Source organism: Diadema setosum, chromosome 10 (assembly GCF_964275005.1).
Source record: "Diadema setosum chromosome 10, eeDiaSeto1, whole genome shotgun sequence".
NCBI lineage: Eukaryota > Metazoa > Echinodermata > Echinoidea > Diadematoida > Diadematidae > Diadema > Diadema setosum.
The window spans coordinates 28880420-28895561 of record NC_092694.1 but is presented as its reverse complement, the minus strand read 5'-3'; the positions used below and the strand labels follow the sequence as shown (position 1 = coordinate 28895561).

The 15142-nt window shown below is 39.1% G+C and overlaps 1 protein-coding gene across 1 annotated transcript in view; it reads left to right on the top strand.

The window, feature by feature from the left end:
* The window catches only part of LOC140234336 (R-spondin-2-like), a 33514-nt gene extending 25850 nt beyond the window's left edge, over positions 1 to 7664 (top strand). Inside the window, exons 2-5 of the mRNA XM_072314395.1 lie at positions 3956 to 4126; positions 6051 to 6200; positions 6694 to 6879; positions 7459 to 7664. Coding sequence (XP_072170496.1) covers positions 3956 to 4126; positions 6051 to 6200; positions 6694 to 6879; positions 7459 to 7664 — 713 coding nt within the window. The remainder of the gene's footprint in view (positions 1 to 3955; positions 4127 to 6050; positions 6201 to 6693; positions 6880 to 7458) is intronic.
* Positions 7665 to 15142: the final 7478 nt, after the last annotated feature.

Here is a 15142-nt window from a genome sequence, read left to right as displayed (position 1 = left end):
AGTTACCTTTGTATCAGAACTTTCCTTGAATACGAACATTTCGTTTAATGGTGTTGATGAATACACGTACAAGTTCGATGTCATCGTATGCAGCGCAAGGAAATTTGTAACAAGTGAGCGAATCGTCAACGCCCACTCCACCCTGAAACATTGTGAAATAAATGTTCACCGTGTGTGCGTGTGTGTATATGTGTGTGAATGTGTAAGTGTGTAAAATTTGTGTTTGGGTGTGTGTGTGTGTGTGTGTGTGTGTGTGTGTGTGTGGGCAGGGCGATATTTCAGAAATCGTGTCGGGGTGTTTGTATTGCGTCATTGTCGCTCGGGGGGAGAGTCAAAAGCCCCCCTTTCCGGCACGGAAGATTGTTATGTAGCTTCTGTCTGGACTCGTCACTGACAGATTGAACCACAGAGATCTGAGATACCCTTGAACTCCAAGCCATGAGTATAGTATCTTGTGATTCAACTTCACTGGACGCCATTCTGTATAAATACTCGTCCTTCATTAGCTCAATTTTACTTCCGGCCCTTCCATACTATACTGGTTACCATAGAGATAAAGCGGATTTCATGGAAATTTCTCGTCTCAAATAATATACATGTGCATATAAAAACGAAACACCCGGAGGTCTCGGGTTCGAATCTCGATGGAATCCCATTTTCTTTGCTCAATTTTCCACTAATAAATAATATTCATTTCTGGTCAGTTTTTCTGTTTGCGTTTGTTAAAAACGAAAAAAAAATACTTAATGAGCTGGGATACGAATATGAAAACAGTGGGATTAGAAGCCATTAAAGGAATGCATGCACAAATATATGCAATCTCTATCTCTTTCTCTCTCTTTCCATAATTATATTATGGCAAATAGAAAGATAGAGAGACATATAGAGCAGTAAGTTGCACAATTAAAATAGGTAATGGCTCATAATACTATGCTGGCTTTGTCATGTCCAGTATCAAGGGAATTTCTCTTCTTTACTTTCTTTTTTTGTTTGTTCTGTAGGTCTTCATGTGACTCGTAAGACTTCGTGGTTCTACCTAAGCTGCATTTATTCGAAACTTCTAACAAAATTATTCTATTCCCTTGTCAACAGGTAGTGCCCTTGAGATTAAACACCAATAAAAGACAGAATGTCGTGAGTTTCTTTATGAACTGAATAGCTTGCACCAATCATGTTATTACCGGATAAATGTAAGACGGATTGGAAGTTGAGGCCTATCCCATTCTTACTTCTAAAAAAGTACGCCGATTAGCCCTTCCAGTTTGGATTTGTCCATGGGTCGTAATTGACGCTTTTGAGTGTCTTCTTCCCAAAGACTTTGTGCTAACAGAACAGTGTGTTTTTGTAACACAGCTTGAAGAGGATAAGCTAGTACCTATCACTATTATTTCACTTGTCTACTCATCCGATGACGGGGGTGCGGAGGGGGATAAGGATGGAAATTAGACTCTATGAACGTTTTTCTTCTTCTCTTTTGAAAGGAAGACTCGATCCTCGTCTTTCCGAATTTTGTAGGCGAGATGATGAAAATGGAAGTAAATGAAAACAGCATAATTTTGATCATTTTATATTTTGCTTTACCACCACCTTCATCATCACCATCACCATCACCATCACCATCACCGTCACCATCACCATCACCATCACCATCACCATCACCATCACCATCACCATCACCATCACCATCACCATCATCATCACCATCACCATCACCATCACCATCACCATCACCATCACCATCACAATCGCCATCTCCTTCGCCATCACCATCACAATTTCCATTGCTATCGCCATCGCCATCACCATCACCAGCAACATCACCACCACCATCATCATGATCATCATCATGATCATCATCATGATCATCATCATCATCATCATCATCATCATCATCATCGCATCGTCATCATCATCACCATCACCATCACAATCGCCATCGCCATCACCATCACAATTTCCATTGCTATCGCCATCGCCATCACCATCACATCACCAGCAACGTCATCATCATCATCATCATCATCATCATCATCGCATCGTCATCACCATCACCATCGAATACGGGTCGTGTGTTTTTTCTTCTTTCGTCATTTCTTTTCTCTCTCTCTCTCTTTTCTTCTTCTCCCACATTTTTGTCTTCATCTTTTTCTTTTCCTCACCTATTAATTTTTTTTCTTCCTCTTCCTCTTCTGGTTGATTCATTATCTTCATCTTTTTGTTCTTGTCTTCGCTGTCGCCAATTTTCTTCCCCCTCGGTTTTTTTTTGTTGTTTTGTTTTGTTTTGTTGTCCGTGTTTAGTGGTGCAGTTGTGGTTCCGTTTTTCTTCCTGTACCCTCCTGTGCCGAACAGCTTAAGAATGAAATTATACCCTTAACTGAAATGGGACTGGTATATGATAACCATGTGTCCCTCGGAACAACGAAGTCTGTGAACATTTCTTATTCTTTTGAAAAACATAAATCTCGCGAGGTCGGAACAGATTCGTCTTTATTTTTATCTCGTCTTGTCGCCTTTTCAAGACATTCCACAACACCATCGCAATGTGAATATGACGAGGAGATAACAATACTTAAATCGGGCCTATATGCGTCACCTTGCGGTCATTCTTCCCTTGATGGTAGAATAGACGGGAAAATGGGACAGAAGACTAACAATAAAACTGTGTTTCACGAGTCTCGCGCCAATTTTATCTTGCCCCAGTTCATTCACGAGCAGACAACATTTTAGCACCAGGTCGACAACCCAAAACATTTAATTGTGTCCTTACGTGTTTACGTATGCTCCTTGCCTCTTTCCCCTCTTCCAAGCCCTGTAACTCTGCTCTCCCTCCCTCTCTCTCCCTGACACTCACACATATACACGCCCCACACACTAACACGAACACAAACACAAACACAAACACAAACATAAACATATACACATACACATACACATACGCACGCCAACAGCTCTCCCTCTCCCTCTCTCTCTTCCTCTTACGCAGTCTCTTTACTGGACATGTTCTTACAGATAATCTTTTGTGCTTTTTTTGTTCTCATAATCCCTTTGTCTCTATTTTCTCCTACAACTTATAATCATTTCTTTTTGTTGTTCTTATTCCTGTTAGAGAATCCAGTCTTTAATCATTGTTTTCATGACGTAATTTCTGTTTTTATACGATGTCTTAACAAATGTGATGTTCATGAGAAGAAAGAGAATTAAAAGATGAACAAGAAGAAGGAAGAATAAATTAGAAAAAAGGACCATTTTTTCTCTTTCTTCTTCTCCTCCTCCTTCATTTTCACTTTTCTTTTCTTCTTCTCCTCTTCTTGTAAATGTAAAAAGTACCATTATTATGTGTCTGCTATTGTTACTAGTATATATGAAGAGTTTGTTTGCAAAAACCGATAAGTCCATATATGCCAAATGGAGATATTTGCGATTAAAGGTCAAGAAAAATAAAGAGAATAATAAGAAAATTTTGCTTCTTTTGACCATAACTTCAAAAATATACCATTATATGTAATGACCAATATATCATTTAAAAGGTATCATTTTGTACTTTATGACAGAGACCGTACTTCAAAATCTTCAAAAATGGACTTATCGGTTTTTGCAAACAAACCCTTCATATATTACTACCGTTGCTACTAACCAGAAAAAGTGTATGAAAACCGTCATGCTCCCAAGACATCTTTTCGGCAGAACGGGAAGGGAGGAGCTCAGTCAACTTGACGCAAGGCAACGCCGCTCACCCTTTCGGGGCAAGGCGTGATTTTAATTCTTAGCTTTAGAGATTGGTGTCTTGTCCCGGTCAAGCATATCTTCATATATATTGTCGAATATTTTTATCATGTTAACTCTTTGACATTTTAGTAGTTTGAGCGTGAAATCTAATGTTGTTATAATTATTTTTCAGGTTTTTTTTTTCAAAATATATATCTTTTTTTAAATCTCCCCCTTCCACCTTATGTAGGCTGCCCTCTTGGATGCAGTTCGTGTTCCACCTTTAACGGCTGCCTCACGTGCAAGCCGCGATTCCACTTTCTCCTGCACCGCAGCGGTATGAAGCAAATCGGGCTGTGCACCCACACCTGCCCCGTCGACTTCTACGCCAACAGCGCCGGAGGATACTCACGATGCTCTCGTAAGTTATCGAGCACCGTCTTCGTGAACTCCAATCGACCACAATCCCCATAAGAGGTCTATTTACCAGTGCATCCAACCGCATAGATATTATCTTCTTTTTAACACAACATGTGTACAAGGTGCTTAACTCTTTAGCAACTGAAGATTCTGTACATAATGGCCTCTGGTTCCCTGGATGGTACCGCAATTTTTGCTCTCATTTCGACAACTTTCTACATGATCAACGATGATGTAAAATAGCTCACTGCATGTTCATTTTTGTCTACTATAAGTTATGTTTATTTGACAGCCTACCAAGACTTCTTCCAAGAAAATGGTGTGCCACAGAATTAATTCTGACATACTCTTGTTGACTTTTGACCTCTCTCAAAATTACGTAATTATAAGTGCATATTCTATTATGAAAACAAAGAAGGGTAAGGCATTATGAAAACGGACGGGTGGTTTCGGGTATTTCAGTGATTAATGGGTTAGGAGAGTATTTTACTTACGTGTTCTCTATTCTCATTTGATCTATTCTTTAATGACAACCGTGGTTTCTGACAATCACCAAGCATGTTGGAAAATTGCCCGACATGACAACTATTCATGCATGCGAGCTGGATTCCAAATGTTAAAATAGAACCATCAATCCATGTGAACATTCACTGGTGATGAATCCATTAAAAAAAAAAGGAAATATATCATTTGAACGCATGGGGGCGAAGTTTTTCAGTTGATAAGAACAAAAATTATTCTTATAAAAGTTGTAAAATGAATAATAGGTACATTTTACATGTACATGCATATGATACACACGGAATGTCGGCGAACCTATTTAAAGTGGCCTCCTGTCATTAAAAGGCCACTATTTTCGTTTCCCTTAGGTGGCCGCTACAGACAGGTTTGACTGTCGATTGTATTTGCAGTGCCTTGAAATGTATCACGAATATCATTTTCTCGGAATAGTTTACGGAACGTACTACGACTAGCTTAAAGCAAAAATGCAGGTTGTTTGCAAGCATATCTGAATCGACATCATGAATCGTTCGAAGGGAGGGGTGGGGGGGAGGAACTCTTCTTGGATTAGAGTCAAAGGAGAGATTTTACTCGAAGAACAAACTAAGATAATCACAGTTCCTCAAATTTTCACAACACAAAAGGCGCCACCTTGAGCCGTAACGGAGGTCAGCGCACTTGGCGGCGGCATCGGCTAAATGAAAGCGTGCCATGATTCTGACACGTAATTGGGACTTTTACAACCTCCCAACCCCTCTTCCCCTTCCCACAAGAAATCGAAAAGAATATACCTGCCTTCTAAAGTCTCAGCTAATCGGGACTGAAATGCAGTGACCGAAGGAGATCGCGTGAGTCACCCTCCTGTCGCGTTGGGACTCCGAAGGTGGCAAATTCCATTTCGCAAGACGTCAAAGACGTCTCTGAACATTTTATCGCGACTATTTCAGCTAGTGGTTGATCTTGAGGTTAACTTTCCTGGAGACCTATACCTAAATCTTACGACCCATCCATTACCAACAGATCATTAAATGGATTATCAGTGAAAAACCCAAACCTAAACAGCAAACATCGCAACATTAAACCAATTAAATCTATGATCTATAGATCATGAAACGATATCTAAGACGACTTCAGACCTGCTCTCTCTTGGGAATGAACTTGATCTGCAAATAACACTCCATATCTTTCTTCTTCTTGTTTCTTCAAGTGCCAAAGGATCACATTGATACTTATACAGTGTATGACACTTGCTGTAGGGCGAAGGTGTGCCGAAATTCTGTATCAATATACGTCACAATTCGGCCATGTTAATTTTATATGTCCCTCAAATCTTTCGTTGTCTTCAAGAGTGCATATAAAAAGTTTTCTTCAACCCTAGGCGTTACTTCGTCTCTTTTTTTCTTGGGTTTTTTTCTCCCTCGCAGGGTGCAGAATCGACAACTGTGAGACGTGTGCCAGTCGAAACTTCTGCGCGCGATGCCGGCCGCCGTTCGTAGGCGTCTACGGGAAATGCATGTTACAGTGCCCAGAAGACATGTACGCGGACGAGCGCACGGGCCGTTGTGAGGTTAAAGGTGATCATTGAATGAATCGTATTCGTCTTTTGTGATGTAGAAAGTGTCGTACCTGAATCTTGGACGGCCTAACATCTTTACTCTTTTAGGAAAAAAAAAAAAAAACCAACAGATTTGTATCAAAGTATCACAATTCATTTTTTAAATGCATCTTAGGCCTTTTTTTTTATAGTTATAGTCTATTATGAGATTTTCGTAAAAATTCACCTCGGTAGAGCATCCATCTAACAAACACAAATGAATGATTTGTTAATTAATTGATATAATATAAAAGTCCATTGGTCTTTAGGTCATCAGTGAATACGCAGATGTGTGGAAATATGCAAATGTGGATATGAATATGAAACGCTCTGTCTGTATATATTGCAATTTTCTCAGCCATATCATCATCATCATCATCATCATCATTGTTATGATAATTGTAACCTTTCTTCTCCTTTTCTCCTCATTCTTCTTCCTCCTCCTCATTGATATTCTATTGTCTTTGTATCAGTTGATTGTGAGGTCACGTCGTGGTCTCCGTGGGGACAGTGCATGAAGAAGGGTCAAACGTGCGGCCACAAGTGGGGCAAGCGGGAGAGACAGCGAGAGGTGGTTGTGAATGCCACCCCGGGCGGCCAGCCGTGCCCCGAGCTGGTCGAGAGCGAAAGGTGCCGAATGAGTCAGCGATACTGCCCGGGTGAGGGCGACATTTCGATATAATGACTTGTTTTGTGCTCTGCGACATCTTGTGCCAAAGATAGCAACAATGAAACTTATTTCACCTTGATAGAAATAACATTAAAAAACAAAAATAACAACAGTTCAACTACTGCTGCTACTAGTACTATGATGACAGCGATGACAATATCAATACCGATGATGAAAATGACACAGATAATAATACACATTTTTAAGTTTGGCAAGAATAAAACGTAATTTGACAGTCCTTACCAAGAATAGCTAACAGTGCCACACAAACCATCGGACGTACAGGGAGCTCAAGATTCTGTTTAGGTTGGGGGGGGGGGGGGAGGGGGTTATAATCAGAATTTTAGGTGCACCCCTCACCCTTTGAAGATTTGATTAGAAAATTGAAAACTAATCATCGGCCTATACTGATTACCATGATTACAGTCAATCCCAAAATGAATGTGGGTGTCTACAGGTAAACACAACAAGAAAATGATGAGTTAAACATTGTGTAAGAAAAAAATGCAACCATTTCTAAGTATATAATTCGTATGTTTATGTTTGCATTTTTGTCTCTTTTTTTCAGGCAAAAAGCCACGGCGGTCGAAAAACGGCAAAAAGAACAAAGAGAAGGATAAGGGCCACAGAGAGAACGGAAAGGCAGACAGGGAAAGCAAGAAATCCCAACGAACTGACCGACAGAGATCCGCGAGGAAAGAGCGAAGGAGAGAGAAGAAGAAAAAGGAGGCTTTCGTTCTCGAAACGCCGCTTCATCTTGATAGAACGATTTGAAAATCAAGCGTGTCGTTCTTTTCCTGATGTTGATGATTTGTTGTCGACTAGCACGAGCGATGTGCCTCAGTGCTTGAATTGCTGTTGCCCGACGGGTGTGTCCCAAATTTGACAGATCTGTACGCATCGTTGTTCGTGTGAGGTGCTGTCACTATTTTCTTCCGTATGACACCTGCAGACGCCACATAAAACGGGAAACATGTGGACATAGACAAGGACAACATCTGTATGAACAGGGAATACGCGTGGGAACCCGTCACCTCTGAAAGTGTGGTGCACGAGATACGTGGAGGCTCCAAGTTCGTTATATGCTCGACGACAGGTGGCGCTAGAACATTTCGTCAAAAAGAGCTGCAAGCGCAGCCGCACGATCAACCAGACTCTGCCGTCCTATGAACATGAAAGGGTCCATTAAGAGAGTGCTGCCGTGGTAGAGCCGACGTCTCGGACTCGGACCGCGCCTCGAACAAAATTCCGGAACGAACATCAGTGACTTTTGATGCTTCAAGGTGCGTATTTTGGGATCGTCACGGACTACGTAAAAATGTGTATAAATCCTCGTTTTTCTATCATTCTGATTCCTGCCAGATGCTCTCATCTCGAGAAAAAAATATGTTTCTACCGAGAATGGATGCCTCTATTGATCCAGGTGTCCTTGTGAAACTACGTTCCGGAAATCTGATGGTTACCGTGCAAAGCTTATGACGATTTAAGAATCTCGAAAGAAGAGGATTAATGTCAGGTTCCTTTCATGGAGAGCAAGATACTAATGAGCTTATGAGGATAAGCTTGGTATACATTATATACGTGACCCTGCATCACAAAACCAACAAAAAGTCGCCAGATATGGATGTTTTGTTAACAGGGTATTCTGAAAGAGCAGACTTTAAGCTTTAAGATGATGTATAACTCAAATCAAATGGACTCTCCTAACCTATCTAAAGTTTGGAAAGAAAGCACACACTCCAGAAAAGTGTGAACTGAGAAAAGAGGCTCTGAAGTACAGGGTGTATTCAAGCGTTTAATGCTACCTGTGCAATTAATGGGACAAAAGACTTGATGTAAACCATCGGATTAATCACAATGAAGGAATTATCAGACTAACCTGAAATTGAGCATGTTCTATTAGCACATTTTGTCCATGATAAATACCAACTTTCAAAGCAGTAGCATAATCTTTTCTAAAGTTATTATAGTTGAAAGTGAAGTGTGTGCAGGGTTTTTAAGAAATGAAAAGGGGACTCTAAAGACACACCTAATCACACCATTCGAAAAAAAAAAGTGTTTGAGATAAACTGCTAAAAAAACACACTTTCCTGTTCGTTTTATGATCCCAAATTTTAGCATAACGTAGAACAAGAATTGCTCTTTCAGAAAATATATAAAAGTCAAGATTGACTAGGTTGACCCTTTTCACCAATTTTTAGTTCTCACACAAAATCAGTGAGTGTGACTTTTTGTTCGTTTTGTGATGCACGGTCACATCAATTTTATATTAAAAAAAGCCTTCACAGGTCAAAATATCTGTAATGATTATCAATAAAGCAAATAACACTTGTTATTTGCTTTAATATAAACACATAATGTTTCCAAAAACGAAAAAACCCTCATATCCAAATCTGAACTGTGTGGATTGAAATTTCTCTGTTGCCAAATGAAGACTTTCCTGATTGCAGACATGCGACACAGCACGCTTGCAAAACTTCACCCATCCATACGTCTGATCAATCTTCTTGTTGACATAATAACTGATGTGAGATTTATATGAGAATAATCTGATGATATTTTTTTTTTCCTGCGTAGCATATGATAAAGCGTAAGCTAGAAAGCGATGTCAGAGAAAGTATTGACACAATTCATGTGCTCCAATCCAGTTGCTTCCATTCTTATTCTACACTTTGTATGTGGAACGATGTGCCTTATGTTTTGGTGCAGAGACATGGGGTCATTACTGGTCGCAAGAAATCTCTTGTTGCATTAACTGGTGCAGAAAATTTAACAATAATCATAATTCTTAGTATACGTGCCTGTTCAAAACAATTTTTCTTGAGAGAACAACCAATAGGCGTGTGCCTATTCTGATATCTGTATGTCAGAATTGTCAGAAAATAAGCCTTTGCTGTTCAGTGCGAAGCTTCATGCACCTCCCAAAGTGACGAGAATCAGCCTAATATGCCTATTGCCGAGGCTCATGCTGAATGCATTAAAAGTATTTTCCTTCTTCGGAAAAGTTCCTCGTTATCAAAATGTTCCACATTCAGCTCCTGCCGTTTAGATGGTCAATTCGAAGAGAAATCCTTCGAAAATCTATAAAGTAACTTCGGCGAACTAGTGACAATAAAGAAATGCATAGCAATAGAATATAATGAAATAGTGCAACACCATTTTTTTTCTTATAAACCTGGGAGTACATTTTAATGTTACTTATCCACGCAGCTACTTTGCAAATCAATGAACAGAACTCAAATAAGACAACCATTTGCCTAAGGATCTGCAGCAGCAGCTACGCACGTTCAAAAATTAAAAATAACAAACTGAACTTAATGTAACCTTAGTTACGTCAGTCATTGCCATGTCTCGGTGGGTTGCCTTATGTTTGCAAGGGTTATTGAACCTTGAATGATTTTCACATAGCAAGCACCTACAGAATCAAAAGAAGAACTGTAAGGATCTGCAGGGTGCACGTCACGAGCTCGACACCCACAAGTCATATAGCCCACGAGTCATACAGCCCACGAGTTCGACATTGAAAACAGGTCCATGAGTAATACATCTCACAAGTCATACAGCCCATGAGTTTTACAGCTCACGAGTCATACAGCCAATTAGTTCGATACTAAGCTAACAAGGCCCACGAGGCCGACACATTAAGCCCCGTGTTGTATCTGTAGAACTCGTGGGCTGTCGTTACCTAGTGTCGAACTCATTGGGCTTATGACTCGTGAGCTGTATGACTCATGGGCCTGTTTCCAATGTCGAACTCGTGGGCTGTATGACTCGTGGGTGTCGGTCTAGTGGGATGATCCCGGATCTGCATATAAAGATGGCTGCTGCAGCTCATAAGAACAAGAATCCTTGCGAACGTGCTGTCACTGCCTCGATTCCCTCCCCAAACACAACATGGCAATTTGATAGAATATAACATTAAGCCTTAAGGGACCAAAATCTTAACACGCCACTGACATTGTGTAAAGACAAATTGCCGCCGGCAATGGCAGAGTTAGCCCATGCAGTCTACTCTGACTTTACAGTGTGTTGGTGAGAGTAAGCTCAAGCAAAGGGCAAACTAATCTATTATTATTATTATCATTTTCTTGTTGTACCTCTTATCTTAAGAAGATTAATGTGACCATTGCTTCACGCTTATTCTACCATGTCTTTCAAAATGCAGCAAGGCCTTTTGCTTGTATAAGTACATTATGAATAATGATTTATCTAATGATGCTCCATAAACGTAATGTGTTTCTCTTGTGATTATTATGTATGTGTGTCTGTCGTGGTGAGCGATTGCTGTTCCTTACAGTTGTTTGTGCCATGTCCAATAATGATTTACGCCCTCTTACGTTGAGATTTGGTTACGGTAGATTATGCTTTAACACTGAATTTAATTCATTTTATTTATTTCCACAATTAAAAGAAAAGAATGAACAATACAAAACAACACGACAATCAAATGCAATACAGAGTGTGGAGGGAGAAGCAAAGGCCATTGACCTGTCAAAGGCTTCTCCCCCAAGTAAAAGGTAACAATTATAATTAACACCAAGGCAATACACAACCAAACAAAACAAGACAACACATTTTATTATAGATATTAGCATCAATAATAATGGATCTCTTGCAAGAAGGCACTATATGATTTTACAATATATATATTTCTTATGTTTTCTCTTGAATGAAGACAAAGAAACACACTGCTTAATATCATCTGGCAGATTATTCCATATCTTAAACTCATACTTAAACTTGGGTAATCTAAAATCTCTCCTCCCCCCCCCCCCCCCCATGATGGATGAGACTTTAGGAAAACAAGAAAACGTGCGTTCCTTCCTCTGCCAAAAAAAAAAAATAAAAAAAAAATAATAAACCACACCAAAACAATGTGGCAGAAAGAAGTCCTGTCTAAGAATGAACATAAACAAGATTAGGAGAAGTTCAACTTAATTCGAAGCCTCTATTTTCCTCTCAATTTCTCTTCATAAACATACTTATATGTAATATATGCAGCACTCTTATGCCGATTATACACACATTTAGTTTGGCTGGTTAAGATACTAGGGAGATTGTGTGAACGAAGACAGCGTACAAGAGAGATAATGAAAGGCAACAACAATTAAGAAAGATGGAGAAACTACACAACCTGACAAATTGTGTAATGCTCAGTACAAGACACAATGACAGGCTGCATAGGGTGTTTAAAGGGTGTGTAGGTAACCTGCAGTTCTGGTCGAGGTGCGGATTTAGCTTTTAACGTTTTGCGAGATATTCAGAAACCACTCTATGAGATGTCAAAGGGCATGCAGTTCTAAGGGGTATCAAAAGTTTATTCGATGAAAATCAGTTTTGTAATGGCTGAGATATCCAAAAATAAGGTGAAACAAAGAGATCCTAATTAAGTTGTGGCATGTCGCCTTTTATTATCAGCACTTTTTTGGATATCTCAGCCATTTGAAAACCAATTTTCATCAAATAAACGTTGAATCCTTTTTAAAATTACATGCTCTTTCATATTTCATAAGAGGCTTTTCATTCTCTCACTTAGGAATGTTCAAAACATGAATCCCCACCTCAACCAGTACTGTACAGTCCCTTTAATATGCACCCCAGTGTATACGGTGAACGATCGAAACGGGAATCACCGTTACAGAATGTTAATCAATCTAGTTTGCAGAGATTATCTCTTTTTGTATTTGCCATTCTCTCTTTCGGTTGTTGAGAAAACAACCTGATCTAGATGGTAGGTGGATTCAGGTTGTGTATTTACACGATTGCTTATCAGTGAGTCGGTATCTGTTCGATCAGTGGACATGGCCAGATAATCGGAACATTAACAAGGTTTACGCCCCCAATCCGTAGTTTCGTGATTGATACTGCTTTTGCAATCATTCCATGTGTTGAATTCGTTGGTACGTGAAGTCAAGAAAAAAAGGCATTTAAATCGCGACTGAATCATAACACACAATCCTCTAGATACACGTATTTGTAATTAATGTTATGAAGGTCATCAGAGATTCAAAAAAAAAAAAAATGCGAAACAATACCTTGCACCGACTGGCCCAAGAAGGTTGCACGCTTTATCGAAGTAGCGAGAAGATAACTCATGTTGAAAACCAAGTTAAATTTGCATCAGGGTCTGCAGCAACATTTCCCAGTTTTTTTCGGCAAACTGTGTCACCACACTTGCAGCCCAGATTGAATATTATGTTGGTCTAACATACTTTTATGCACATCTATGTCAATACCGTTTGATGTGTAAATCAATATCTACGAAACATCCGATTGATGATCATAAAAACAATGATAGTAGAACAATAATAAAACAGTAATACGGCTAGTGAGTAATAACAAGAAGCTTGGCTCATAAGATAAGCTACTACTGATAATCGAATGATAATTGTGATTATGATTGCAGAAATAATGTAAGTGTAAATAATATTAGTCCTCGGGACCTGCAGTTTTTATTTTTCATTACATTAGAATTTCGTTTCGTAAAGTAAAAGTTAAGTATGTAAAGAGATATAGATGATAGTTTTGGTACCTGAATTTTTACTTCGTTGTAGCGAGAATTTCGTCATAACCTTGTTCGTTATAAAGGGAGTGCACTGTATTACTACTACTACTACTACTACTACTACTACTACTACTACTACTACTACTACTACTACTACTACTACTACTTCTACTACTACTACTACTGATGATACTGATTATGATAGAATGATAATGATAGTGATAAAATACTATAGGAAACATGGAACTTACACAGTGAAAATTAAAAAAGAGAGATGGAGGGAAATAGATACAAGAGAGGGATGGGGGAAGGGAGGGAGCAGAGAGGCTTTTTACCTCATATTCGGTTGAATTACCTCCTTATAGACTAGATATACATAATATGGCTAGATAGATTATATTCCGGGTCTTCATTTAGTCTTGAAACATGAGTATTCTCTTCTGCAGTGGTAAATCATGTGCGGAAATCGTTTGACAATGATTGTACAGGTGACTTTTAACTTTGTAAACCTTGTTTGATAAAAGGATGACTCCTGATTTTTGTTGCGTTTACAGTAGTTATAGTTTTCGTGGTGTTCGTGGTGTTCGTTCGCGTGGCTTACCATGTGTCTGTCTGGCTATCTGTCTGTCTGTCTGTCTGTCTGCGTGTTGGAATCTCTCTTGTCTAAAGCGACTCTGTGTCTGAAGTTATGAATTTTGTTGGTTGGCCTTTCAAGCACTTGTCCTGCTTTGTTATACGTCAAGATTCGGAGGGACTAAGAGTGTCGCTTACATCGTATTTTGGCAACTTGCACTCACCTCGTATTTCACCAAGAACGTCAACCAACTGTTTGTATGTCTTGCATGAACAAGGCGTAAGTTCGGCTCATTCACGCACTGAGGATATATAAGAGCATAAAGTCTACGTCATGGCGAACTGGCAATGGATCGCTTTATTGGGTTTCTTCGCGATGTGCGTGACACCAGAACAAAGTGAAGGACAGATGGCAGGTAAAAGAGTACGATTAGCCATAAACACACATATATACATAATAGATGATCAACATAAATACATTTTTATACCATAGGCCTACATATAATATGTGTGTGTGTGCGCGTGTGTGTTATATGTGTATCATTTGCGTCGATGTAGTGCAACTTGTTAGGGCTATTTGTCAGCCAGTTGCAATAATAGAAAATACAATGCGTATGTACACTAGATATCACAGTAATGATAATAATGATGCTACTATTACCACTACTGCTGCTACTACTACTACTACTACTACTACTACTACTACTACTACTACTACTATAAACTACTAATAATAGGGGTATTTATAATGCCCCTTACCACTCAGTCTGAGTGGGGCAGGAGAAATATATATCCATATATGTCATGGTGAATGAAGCTTCGTGGTAGATTGGTATTTGATGAAATTTTGGCATTCATTTGCTATAAATTGCTTAAACTTCTATAACTTGACTATGGTCGAAAATTCGTTGAATATCAATCTCTCAAGGAGTTTCATTCATTCACTTTTGCATGAATATATGAAGAGTTTGTTCGCAAAAACCGATAAATCCATTTTTGAAGATTTTGAAGTACGGTCTCTGTCATAAAGTACAAAATAATACCTTTTAAATGATATATTGGTCACTACATATAAAGGTACATTTTTGAAATTATGGTCAAAAGAAGCAAAAATTTTGTTATTATTCTCTTTATTTTTCTTGACCTTTAATCGCAAATATCTCCATTTGGCAAA